Raw genomic sequence first — 12,221 nt, 5'->3', positions numbered from 1 at the left:
ATCTAAATATAGAGCTTTTAAACTCAAGCAACAACTGATGAAAAGTTATCCCCAACTTGTGTTCTAAGTACCGAAATGAGAAATGTTAGTGAGATTGTATATGTGGAAAATTTGGATTCTTCCGAATTGGTTGAGGAACATATGTCAAACAAGTCAGAAAACAACGATGAAGACTTTGATGAAGAGAGCTACACCGGTACCATTGATGATGATGATCTGAATTCCAACACAGAAACTGAGGAAAATTCGAGAGTCAATGAGTTACAAATTCTATACAATGCTGCATTGATTCTTCGCCAAAAGGTCCAAGATATACCAAAACTGAATCTTCGTTGGCCACCATTGGCATCTGATTTGACAATGGATAATGTGCAAAAAGTGGTTCCATGTGAACTTTTTAATGTCGGCTTGGACTTGTGGATTCTCTTCAGAGCCAACTTTAAGTGAGTACGTGCCAATTGAGGGCAAGAACAATGCCAAACTAACATTAATTGTACAAGACCTTCTGAATTTAGCATCTGGGGGAAGGAATCCTACACCCAAGAGCATAGCACTTGCCATGGCACTTAGACAACTGACAGGTTCAGCCTCAGTGATTTTTCTATTGAGTGGCTTTGGACATTGCATGTCACACTCATTTGTATTGTGCCATGAAACTGCCCTTGCACAGATGAATATATCCAATGATTCTGCTATTCCTCCAGGCTTTGTTAGTGATGTTCCAACTACTCTTGCATGGGATAATGATGATTTCTCAGAAGAAACTAGATCTGGCAAAGGGACAACTCACATCACTGGGGGCATTATCATTCAAAGGGAACAAAGTGCAAGTACTGAGTTACAGAAACGGGATAGCATTCCAAGGCTATAAGCGAAATATTTAACTTGTTTCTTGATTGTGTGAGTTGTATGTATATTTATATATTCTCCATCCTGTTTGATACAGGTGGGTTTTTTACCTCACAATTTTTTATTGAATTAAGTTGTTAATAAGTAGAATTATACGTTAAAACGGTATTTTGAAACAATAGCCAATGAATTGAAGTGATTTAGCATATGAGCAAGCAAAATGTACAATGTGTTTTAACAATATTTAATGTGTGTGTATTTATTCGTTAATATTACAAGGTTTGATCTTTATTCCGTGATTTTATTTTGTTATTTTTACACGGGAAATCGGGGAAAACCCACAGGGAAAATCCATTTTTCCTGTCTGCGCGTGCGCAGTGCGAGTTTGGCTGACATGCGCATGCGTATTTGCTACTAAAACAATGGCGGTTCGAATATTTCGAAGCGCGAATATAGCAAACTTTGGAGGGATTTTTTTCCCAATTGTGCACCTGTTTCACTTGGGGAGCGACGGATTCTGATAAAGTAAGTTTTTATCTATTGATTCATGTGAAAATTATGTAGTTCCACGAGGGGTGCAACGGAATTGCATCTTTTGGATGCTCATCCTACGGCCTATTATTCTTTTATCATTATTCATGTTGATCTTTATAATTATATGTCTTTCTATTGACAGAAGGCCAGTATCAAATTACCTTGTCTGTATTCATTAGAATATTTTATCATTTGGGTTAATCCATACGTATAAAGTAACCGTTGTATAGAAGAGGGTCTGATTGTGAAAGATATCTGTAAATGGTTGTGAAGAAAATCACAAGGTAATTTTGTGGAATGAGCGCTTTGACCTCTGAGAAGGGAAAATCGTAGATGTCATGAGTCATCGTGTCGAAAATCTTGCATATGCACGATTCTCCTTGACGTTTCAACTTTCAACCACAACGCCAAATCACTAATTTCAACGATTTCAATCAATTGCAACGACAAATTGTCAGGAGAGTTAGCTGAACCTCAGGTCGAAACTCCAAATACTCAATATATGCAGCATAACTTTCCTTGTGATTCTTAGTCTTTTAGATATTCTCAGGGCTTTAGCGGGGTGTGGATATTAATTCACATATAGTAATAATAATATGTTCACAATACGGTGAAACAATATCGTTTGAAAGAAATCAGTTGGGCAAAAGTGGAATATGTGAATATGTTTTCCAACACTGATTAAGCGTCTAGTTGCGACCCTGGATATTTTAAACATGATGAAAATAGTTCGTTTGTTAATTTACAGTTAACTGTGATTATTAAATTTATGTTGCTGGAATGACGCCGGTGTTTTCGGCCAGTGTTTCCGGCCAGTCACGGTTTCCGGCAGATGGGCAATCTCGTAGCAGTAGACCCCATCAGATCTTCCGTCTACCGTGCAGAAAATTATCCACATATTTTATTTATTTTATTTACCGTGTCCTAAATCCATGCGATCTCATACCCAGGACCATAAGTGAATTAAAAGAGAAATTATCCTCGATCTGGGAACGAGGTTGCGATTTTGCCAGCTCTTGGGGAAATATTAACGACTTTGCCGAGTACGTCTTTTGTACAAGGAAATTGTATAAATAAATCAGAAGACAAGGTTTATTTCCATCGGCAGACACGAGGGCAAAAGTCTAAATGTTAAAACATGCAAATATTTCAATTTTCTAGGAATTGAAGTATGGGTAATTCACCGTCGGCTCGAAGTGAGAGTAAAGTTGTTATTGTTGGTGGAGGTTATGCTGGTGCTGCGGTTGCTATTAACTTAGATAATTATTGTCATGTCATTTTAATCGACCCTAAACCGTATTTTCATCATTGCGTTGCGTCATTACGAGCTACAGTAGTTGATCCGGGGTATGAGAAGAAGGTAATGATCCCATATGAACCTGCAATAAAAAACGGAGAGTTTAAACAAGGCACAGTAATTGGTGTTAACACGTCAGAGAAATATGTCACTTTGCAAAATGAGGAAAAAATTGGTTATGATTACTTAGTGTTTGCTTGTGGTTCCTCCAATGATTTTCCAGGTATATCATCATCATAATAGATTTATCTGCGGTAAGTTACGTATTAGGACTGTTTTGTATTTTTTTTTTGTGTCCTTATCAGGCAAGCTTCCTTTGGGCTCATCGCAGGAAAATGCTACGAAGTTGTATGAAGAGTTACGGAATAAGGTAAAGAAATCAGTTTGCCAACACTACATTAACTGGCAAGCATGATCTATTTTCCATTATTAAGAAATCGTTAAATATTGCTGTATATATAGGTGAAAGAAAGTAAAAACATTGTTATTATTGGTGGAGGGCCAATAGGCATTGAATTGGCGGGAGAAATTGTTGATAAATACGACGATAAAAATATCCATGTGATTCACAATCGAGAAACACTTTGCGATCCTTCATTGACTGCAAAATTTCATACGAAGCTACTCTCTGTTGTGAAGCAAAAAGGAGTTAATGTTTTGTTGGGGGAAAGAGCAAATCTTGATGATGTAGATGTAAGTAACGTGCGCTAAATATCCCTTTGAAAAGCGCTTTTCTCTATATAGAGAAAGTTTATAGGTAGAAAAACACCGTGTCCGTCTAAAAAGGTGTAAATCGTTCTTTAATTTTAGTTTAAAGGTGGAATTGGTTGGGTATCTGGTCCTCTGAAGATAACAACGAGCAACCCTGAAACAAATATTGATGCCGATTTGTTGATTAAATGCATTGGTCTCCGTGTTAATAGTGGAGCATACCAATCAAGTCTCTCGGATAAAATGGATGACAAGAACCAACTCAAAGTGAACGACTATTTTCAAGTTGAAGGATTAGAGGATGTTTTCGCCATCGGTGATTGTTGTAATACCAAGGAGATCAAAGAAGCTTTCGTTGCAGGAATGCATGCAGGTACTGCATCTCATATTATTTCTATTGAAATAATGGTAGATTTTTTGCCAACGCAGCTACCAACAGCCGACAGTAAGTGGATGTAACAGCCTTGAAAGAGTCCTAAAATTCAATGAATTTTCTCGCTTTCACCCATTGCCCGACACAGTGTTTACACAAGACCAACAACTGAGGGTTTCATTCAACATTTCTAGCCTCTAGGCATCATTGGATCAAAAATCTGCATCCTTGAATTATTAGCTCTATGTTCTTCGTTATAATCTCAATCGGAACGCCTTTGGCTTTGTTTAATGCACGTCTTTTAATATTTCTTTGCAGATAATCTCTGTACCAACATACGATGTTTACTCGATGGAAAAGTTTTAAAGAAGTACAAAGGATCAAATCCTGCCATGTTTGTTCCTTTTGGAAGAAATGGCGGAGTTGGGCAGTTGCCGAATGGGATGGTCGTGGGAGATTTCGTTACGAGGAAACTTAAGGCTCAGGATTTGTTTGTTTCACAACAATGGAAAACCATGAACCAAATTGTTCCCAGTTAAATGCCACGTATATATTTATAAAGAGAGAGTCCGGCGAAGTTTTATAACCAGTGTGGGTGTCAAAAGCAGACTGCTTGCAAGGAATAGCTATAATAGTTTTCATGATGTAATATTTTATTGATTTCATTGAAAAATAAAAATTGAGAAGTTGTGTGGGTATACTGTCTGATGTGCACATTATTTTTGGTGCTCATTACTCTTTCTAGAAATCTAAAAATCGCTAGAATTTGACAGAGAGAAGACTTCACCAGTTATCTTATAGTAAATTAGTTCATTTAGTTGTTCCCCAAAACGACAGTTCAAGTGTTTCATTTTTTTACGTGCTTTACTGCAGTTCACCGACAAAAACAGCGGTATTTCAAAGCAGTTTACAATGGTTAGATAATATCTTTCTGACACATCACAAAATCGTGAAGTCTACCTCAACGTATTCTTAAAAAAATAACACGCTCATTACTTCGCTTCACTCGCACGTTATTCGCAGTTTTAACTGCAGCATTACCAGCCAAAGTGATGACTGTGATGGTTTTATAGTGGTAAGAAGAAACTAGCAATTTTTTATTCAAATAAACTGTTTAATTTCCATACTTGTTGAAGCTATTAAAGCAGGGCAAATGAGTAAATATCAATTGTAAGGTAAAACAGTTGAACCACGAGATTGTATAAAGTTTGTATATTTACATTGTACATATAATCACATTTTGTCTTTCTTAATCAAGTTCTGGTGAAGGACTATGCTTATCTACAAACTGGTCACCCTCACCTATCATTATTAAATTAGTCCACAATTGGTTCTATAATTTGCATCATTTATCTTCACACAATCAATGTAGGTTAACAAACTATTAACTTTAATACATATCACTAAAATATTCTATGTATATTGCATGATACTAGATATACTTTAACCATTGTCTGCTTTTTGATCAAGTTTACTTTTTCTTGTTTTTGCCATATAAATAAAGAGTGAAATGGTTTCCCTCTCTGGTGCTGGAATTGTCTTGAAATGTCGGCTAATTGTCTAAAAAACCAAAGATATGGTTGGTGTGATACCCGGATATGGACTTTACCGACCTAACGTTTGTAGATGTAGATGTATCTTATTATTTTGATGTTTGCTTAGTCACATCAGTTAAATATATATATATATCAGTGGAATATATTACACTGATGAGACTGATTATGCAAAGGTTGCACGAGACTGGACAGTTTTGCCGCCTTGCCACAAGCTATAAAAGATTTAGTATTTAGTTTCGGTGGCACTGAAATGATACAACAACACCCAAACAGGATGTCAATTCACTGGTGTTAATTCAGTCAAATTTAGGAGAATTATGTATATATGAAAATTAGTACTCATTTATTAATACTCCAGTGAAATTATCTCATGCCCTGACAATCTAAGCTAACAAACATACATAAACAACTATTATATCTGGCACTTGCTTGCCTGCCTCTCCTCTTCCCATAGGGATTTTTAATTTTTGGGTTTCATGTTGTATCATTGTAGTCCAGTCAAGTAAAACCCAGTCAAGTATAAAAACCCAGTCAAGTAGGAGAATGTGAGAGGATAGTTTTCTGACAGTTTTCTCATAAGAATCAAAACATTTGTTGACATTTGGAGCCGACCCCCATCATAGTCACTAGTGCCGATAGGAGAAATTTCACCAGGGAAGTATTGACATGTATAAACACGCGGTCAAAATATATTACGAAAACATCCGTTTAAAATTTTGCTTACCTCTACTAACTGAGTTTTATTCAGACCAGGTCGTGTTTGCAGTTTAAAATGCCTCTTATATCTTCGCAATGTACTTGTTTGCAGTACACTCACGTCCACCTAAAACAAGGATATATAAATAGTGAAATATATAAATCATCAAAAATTTTCAAAATATGATCTCAAAAATATACAGTTCCAAATAATTACAACAAAAAATTAGAAGATCCGACATTTTTTTTGTACTAGAATTGCAGTTTCAATATACTCTTTTGAAGAAATAGATTTTTGAAGTAACGGCATAGAATAATGGAAAGATCTACAAGACATCAATCCATACTTCTTCACGATCTATCTCGTCTTCTGAGTCCTTGCGTTTACGTTTATTTCGAGCACTTTGAATCATGTCCTTATGATAGCCGCAAATATAAATATGCCCGGCCTTAAAATGAGAAAAAGCAGTGAAAATTAATAATACGTATATATTCAAACAGTATAAGGAGAGAAATAGTAGAACTTACACTTTCAGCAGCTGCAAGTTTTAGTTTCTTTTGAGCTACAGTTTTTTGAATCCTCTTTGAATAACAAGCATGTCCTGCCAATCTCTTACACCTATCTTTGTCTTCAATTAAGCAACAAACTCGATGAGGTTTAGGGGAATTATCTTCGCTTTCGCTCTGATAACCGTTCATATCGACATTTTACAGATTTACGTCGTGGAAAATTGTGTACGGTTAGTCTTCGAACTTCCCGTTTCATCACTTTAGCTAACACACGTGACAACATTCTATTCTGTTATTGGCTGTTTTCTGTACCGGAAGTAAGTGTTAATATGATGCTTTACGCTAGGACTAGGAAAGACTAGGAGCTCTGCGCTAGGAGTAATGAAATAAGAAATGCACATAATACTACCACAAGCACAGGGCCAACACATGACAACGAGCTTACTGCAATTACTGCATCGTAATTTTGAGATGACAATAATTGTGCAGCTTTTGTTAAGAGTTCCGAGGATTTAGTTTTCTTTCATAATTATTACTCTTTCTTTTCAGTCATTTGGTCAAGGCTCCTTCCAATTTGCGAGGAAAAGAGGGAATAACAGTCGAGAGTTACTGTGTTTAGCCGGCTGAATTAGACAATAAGATGGGATTAGTTTTCACTTGGCCAAAATTATTTTTATTCCCCACGACTGCCCGGTTGTGCTTAAGTTTTTATGACAGACCTGTTCACGATTTTGGAGAAGGGCCTTCCATTTCCAAAATAGGGAAAAATAACCTGAATGGGTCAAAATAACTAAATCTTGCCGACAAAAGCCGTGACGCCGGTGACGCTATAAAACCACGAAGACTGCAAATTTGGTCCCCGGCCGGCTACCTATACCGGCTCTCCAACGATCCTGGATCTAACTCATCCGAGACAAGCAGAGAGATAGAACCTTGCACGTAACACCTTCTCTAAGTGCACGAAGACAATTGACCAGCCTCAAACCAGGTTTGACTGAAGCTTGCAATCTTAAAGTCCTGTTCCAATGGTTTTCGAATAATACAACAACGAGTTTTAGATATATTCAAAACAATTTAAAAAATAATTTCCCTGTGTACAAAGTGTCTGTAAAGTGTCTCGAGTAAACATGGAGACAGTACAGTTATATGATATCAAAATTAATGTTAACTTCGTCAAAACATTTTTGGTGAACTAAAAACAATAACAGCAAGCTTTATATACATCATTAAAGAACGTCTTATCGGATTCCCACGAAAAATCTAAGGACCATACACACGAATGCTCGTTGTTCATTTCTGTTTTTTTGCACTCGATGTATCTTCACTAGTTGTCTTCCTGTACTCTTCCATCTCCTTTGCATAACGTTCGCGGTCTTCTCCTGCCATCTTGTTATATATTTCTTTCTTTTCCGGATCAATCGCTGCCCACATCTTACCCAAGACTTTTGACACTTCTGTAATTTTCAACTCAGGTTGAGATTCACTAACTTTAGATCTGTGGTCGTCACAGAAAAACATAAAGGCCGCTCTACAAAACAATTGAAAAGTTTGGAAAATAGATATTACCTTAGGTTTAATAGTTTAAAAGCAGAGACGTAGGAACTAGGAAGCACATTAGGGTTGGCTGGGCGGCGTGTGGGGGGTTCACTTCTTGGGCACTTGCCTGTTTAATAGGCATTTGTAACGTTGACACGTATTATTGTATACTGTTAAAGTTGAATTATGTGAATTGTTGCGCTGGAACAGACGTTTCTACAACGAACTAGGACACTTTATCTCGAAGCAAAACTGTTTTTCAATGATTTTTAAGGTTTGGAGGAGGGCTTGGGCAACTTGGCCGCTCTTGGTCAAAACCTGCAGTCACGCGTGCATGCGTTGCTTCGTTGCTACGTCAGAGAATGTCACGCCCAAGTCTCTAATAAAAAACATTGTTGTTTTCATTTCACTGATCACGCGTGCAAAATACTGTATTATGTGACATATTTCTCGGACAGTAAACTGACATTACTCCGCCTCTATATCTTAACCTTTGGCAATTTTAAAAACGCTGTATATGCATAAACCCATAATAAATAGCGTGATTGATAACGGCGGGGTATATTTAATCGAAGGTGTATCTACCAAAAATATAACCTAGTATCAAGCATTTTTGAATTTTGACACGGGTAGGGTAAGACCGGCATTTATGATCCCATGAAGAACTTATTACATAAAACAGTCCCACGCATTTAAATATCAAATTCAAATATCAAACAAAGGGAGACAACCTGGAATGTATTCAACTAAATTTAGTACTAATGTCTTTTGTTCCAGCCACATTATTTCATGCATTTTACATTTTTGTTTACCCCGGCTCTTTACCTTCGGCCTTCCTTTTGTGTTTTATGCTTATTTGTATAAAATTATGTGTAGAATATTTTAGTAACTTGCGTTCAAAACCAGATGAACTTACTGTGGAGAAAGTGTACAGTTAATAATCGCTATAACAACTAACAAGACATACACTGACGTTTGTCTGCACTGGTCTGACGTTTTTGTAGTCCTTTCTAATTGAGAACCTTTTTTATAAGTAATATGCTTATGCGAAATTAAATGATATATTCTATAGCCAGCAATGCTTAGCAATGATAATCGTGCACTTCGCATTTGACTTACTTGTTTCTTTTTGGGTGATTTTCGTCAACATGTCTTTTTCTTTTGCGAGATTTCTTTGTCTTCGGTGTTTCGGTGTTATCGTTGCTTGCTTCGTTGTCTTCGCTTGGGACATAAGTGGCCATTTCTTTCTCATATCTTTCTTTATCTGCCTCAGCTAGTTTCAAGAAAGGAGCTTTCTTCGCATCGTCTAGGCACTTCCATTTCTCGCTACAGAATTTTGCAAACGAGGTATTGCCACCTGGCATATCACTTTTACCGTTCTCTTTATTTCGAATTCTCATGGCTTCTCTTTCGCTTTGGACGAAGAATGTATAAGCTGCCATTTTCCCTTTTGGCTTGTTAGGGTCTTTGCTACGCCGTGGCATATTTCTGTGCGAAAATCCTATGTAATATATATCTTCAGTAAGTGGTCAGGCTATAGCGCATACAAGATAAATGTTTAGGGCGAACAACTGTAATACTCTGTTAATTATTATACAACATTTCCTCACTTAGCATTCTATTGGCCAGATTTCCCGCCACATGTAATATTTAAAGCTGAGCTCTATATACAACCTGAACCGAAGAAATATTTTTTACATTGAAAGAATATTACCATAGGCGTGCGTTTGGGTAGGAAAGTTGGGCAAATTTTTATCGAATTCCACCAACAATCGGGCAATTTTTGCTAAAATCGGGCAATTTGTACTCGTAAGTAAGTAAGTCGGGCAATTTGTACTCGTAACTCGGATACTCTTTGCTGAAATCATTTGCTCCACGCCTCCACCCCCCAAATTTTTAGACCGACGGCTGGCCCGTACGTAAGGTACGCCGACACGCCTATGTACCAAGTATCGGTCTACAAGTCCACCACTGACGACATCAACACTTTGGACGTCTCCACGATGGGAATTTTACAAATTTTTTCCCATACATATTTTCACCGATACACTTATACACTGACCTAGTAACCATTCCCAAAAACCCCAATTGTCTCGTTTAAAATTTAAACCTTTTCTTGGAAGAACCTTCAATTTTTGGTAAATTGTAGAGCTAGAATTCGCAGTTTCGTTCAAAGAGGGGAGAGAGTGTTGAAATCAGACAACTGTCAAGTGACAAGGAATTACCCAATTAGCACATTTTGTTGCTTTTTGAGGAATGTATTGAGAGAATTGAAAGCAATTATGACTGATACAACGAAGATAAGATAGATAGAATTCTTTAATTGTTATGTTACATCCTATCTATTTTTCTGTGGCTCATTTTTTATTAGTCTTACGTTTTATGTAAATCCTACTCCTTTCACGCCATTCATTGATCCTTTAGTTAGCACAGCTAACAAGTCAGCTGAGACTTATTATGCAGCCCCAAAAAGTGTACAAATGACAAATGTATCAGTTATATCTTTCTAGCGCAGAACCAGCTTCCATCAACTAATGGAAAATGCCAAGTTGAATTCCCCTTTTGTACAACAGGATCATATGTCTTTCCATGAAATACTAGTGTGTCTTTATCATAACCAAATGTTATAGTTTGTGTGCGGGCCCATTTAAGATATGAGGCATGATTAGGCTTCGCCAGGAAAAATCTGTGCTCACGAAACTTGTCCCGAGTCACAAGAAATGGTGCCATATTCCAAGTTGCACAACCATACATTATGTACAGGTCATCATCATAAACATCACTGATGAAGTACTGAACATCCTTTGAGAGAAATGATGGTGGTATTGATGTGTTAAGTACAACTAATACATTTTTGCCACTTTGAACGAAATGATCTGAAACTTTTGACAATGCATTGTGATTAAATCTTTTCTTTAGTTTGTCAACATTTGATGACAATCCAATACTCATTCCATCAATAATTATATCACATGGAGTACAATGCTTCAAAAAAGTGACATAGTTACTAAACCTTTCCTTCCGGCGAATTTTTGTTTCTGAGCTGAATATATTTTCTATTTTGCGCAAAATATCTAATTTCAACATATTTATTTCATTAGACATCAGCTGACCTGAATTTAAACATTCTCCACAGTTGTTACAAAGTCCTTTTTCTTTTGAAATTTGACATTTTTCCAAGGCCCAGTTATTAACAGGATCATTGCATAACCACACTTTTATTGCATTCATTATTTCCATTGTCAATGGTCTTCCACTATAGTTATACCAGTGCAAAATATCTTGAGTTTTGTTATATTTTCTTTGAATACATGACATAATTAGAGCAACAACCATATCTGAGGGTATTGACAGGGTGACACCCTTATTTGATTTAAATGTATGATGTTGCATCTCCTCAAATAGTTCAAATGCTTTATTCTGAAAACCATCTTTAGCCAGGCTTGTTATTACTGGAAAATATGTTCTTGTGTGTTTTAACAATCCAGTTTCTTTTATTTCATCAAGCACATGAACAGCATCTAATGGTTGATTTCTTGCAACATACGATCTTATCAATGTTGTCAAAGCACCTTCTCCACAATTTATATCCAATTTCTTTGTAAAAGCTCTTACCTCATCTAGCATTTGAAATTCTTTATTTTGGTTTAAATTATAAAACACATCTCCCCATAATCGTTTTGGCAAACCTGATAAGGTATTGTTGTTAGAATTTTTCAATCTCTCCAAGATTTTTGCTGCTTTGTTTGATTTTATATCAAATTCAATTGATTTTCCCAACTCAGTAGTTTCATTTGAATAATATGTTACTAGAGGCAAAGCATTACCAGTTTTTGAAAATTGTAAACATCGAGAGAAAATAGAATATATCTTCACTTTTTTGAGAATTGATTGGTTTTGAAAATAGATTCGATGATAGTTTTGAAATAATCTAACCATAACCATACTTCTTTCAGCTTTATCATTTCTAATTCTTCTATCTTCAGAAAATTTGGAATGACCTAATACAGGGTTATTTGGGGTTACTTAGAGTTACTTAGGTCCGCCAATATTGAAACTACCATTATCAACTATTATCCCTCGGCCAATGGCCTGTGCAGGCTAATTATCATAATAGGCGGGCTAATCATAATATCATACCTGCAAAATATCAAAATAG

At 36.3% G+C, this 12,221-nt stretch overlaps 4 protein-coding genes across 8 annotated transcripts; 1 reads left to right on the top strand and 3 right to left on the bottom strand.

Moving 5' to 3' along the window:
• The first annotated feature begins 883 nt into the window (after positions 1-883).
• LOC114535661 (apoptosis-inducing factor 2-like) lies at positions 884-4,455 on the top strand. 3 transcript variants are annotated; one of them, XM_028556951.1, is made up of 7 exons: positions 884-1,374; positions 1,526-1,667; positions 2,545-2,903; positions 2,986-3,050; positions 3,143-3,373; positions 3,491-3,764; positions 4,083-4,455. In XM_028556951.1, exons 3-7 carry the CDS (start codon positions 2,555-2,557, stop codon positions 4,301-4,303), a joined length of 1,140 nt encoding a protein of 379 aa, XP_028412752.1. In that variant the 5' UTR covers positions 884-1,374; positions 1,526-1,667; positions 2,545-2,554; the 3' UTR covers positions 4,304-4,455. The 3 variants fall into 3 exon arrangements, with proteins under 3 accessions (XP_028412752.1, XP_028412753.1, XP_028412755.1); XM_028556952.1 differs by lacking the exons at positions 884-1,374; positions 1,526-1,667 and adding an exon at positions 1,690-1,861; XM_028556954.1 differs by lacking the exons at positions 884-1,374; positions 1,526-1,667 and adding an exon at positions 2,135-2,426.
• Positions 4,456-4,858: 403 nt separating this feature from the next.
• On the bottom strand, positions 4,859-6,744 carry LOC114535663 (histone deacetylase complex subunit SAP30L-like). Its single transcript, XM_028556957.1, has 4 exons — positions 6,545-6,744; positions 6,364-6,465; positions 6,045-6,143; positions 4,859-5,324 (listed from the first exon to the last, which is right to left on the bottom strand). Exons 1-4 carry the CDS (start codon positions 6,713-6,715, stop codon positions 5,208-5,210), a joined length of 489 nt encoding a protein of 162 aa, XP_028412758.1. The 5' UTR covers positions 6,716-6,744; the 3' UTR covers positions 4,859-5,207.
• An 878-nt stretch (positions 6,745-7,622) lies between these two features.
• LOC114535662 (high mobility group protein DSP1-like) lies at positions 7,623-10,525 on the bottom strand. Of its 2 annotated transcripts, none has more exons than XM_028556956.1 (3): positions 10,440-10,525; positions 9,182-9,563; positions 7,623-8,054 (listed from the first exon to the last, which is right to left on the bottom strand). In XM_028556956.1, the coding sequence occupies exons 2-3, from the start codon at positions 9,544-9,546 to the stop codon at positions 7,817-7,819; spliced, it is 603 nt and encodes a 200-aa protein (XP_028412757.1). In that variant the 5' UTR covers positions 9,547-9,563; positions 10,440-10,525; the 3' UTR covers positions 7,623-7,816. The 2 variants fall into 2 exon arrangements, with proteins under 2 accessions (XP_028412757.1, XP_028412756.1); XM_028556955.1 differs by lacking the exon at positions 10,440-10,525 and adding an exon at positions 9,673-9,694.
• Positions 10,353-12,192, bottom strand: LOC114535660 (mitochondrial ribonuclease P catalytic subunit-like). Of its 2 annotated transcripts, XM_028556950.1 has the most exons (2): positions 11,176-12,192; positions 10,747-10,864 (listed from the first exon to the last, which is right to left on the bottom strand). In XM_028556950.1, the coding sequence occupies exons 1-2, from the start codon at positions 12,005-12,007 to the stop codon at positions 10,842-10,844; spliced, it is 855 nt and encodes a 284-aa protein (XP_028412751.1). In that variant the 5' UTR covers positions 12,008-12,192; the 3' UTR covers positions 10,747-10,841. The 2 variants fall into 2 exon arrangements, with proteins under 2 accessions (XP_028412750.1, XP_028412751.1); XM_028556949.1 differs by having other exon boundaries at positions 10,353-12,192.
• Positions 12,193-12,221: the final 29 nt, after the last annotated feature.

The sequence above is a fragment of the Dendronephthya gigantea genome, unplaced genomic scaffold, assembly GCF_004324835.1.
Source record: "Dendronephthya gigantea isolate DGI-Jeju-01 unplaced genomic scaffold, DenGig_1.0 000122F, whole genome shotgun sequence".
Lineage (NCBI taxonomy): Eukaryota > Metazoa > Cnidaria > Anthozoa > Malacalcyonacea > Nephtheidae > Dendronephthya > Dendronephthya gigantea.
This window is presented reverse-complemented; position numbering and strand designations above follow the sequence as displayed.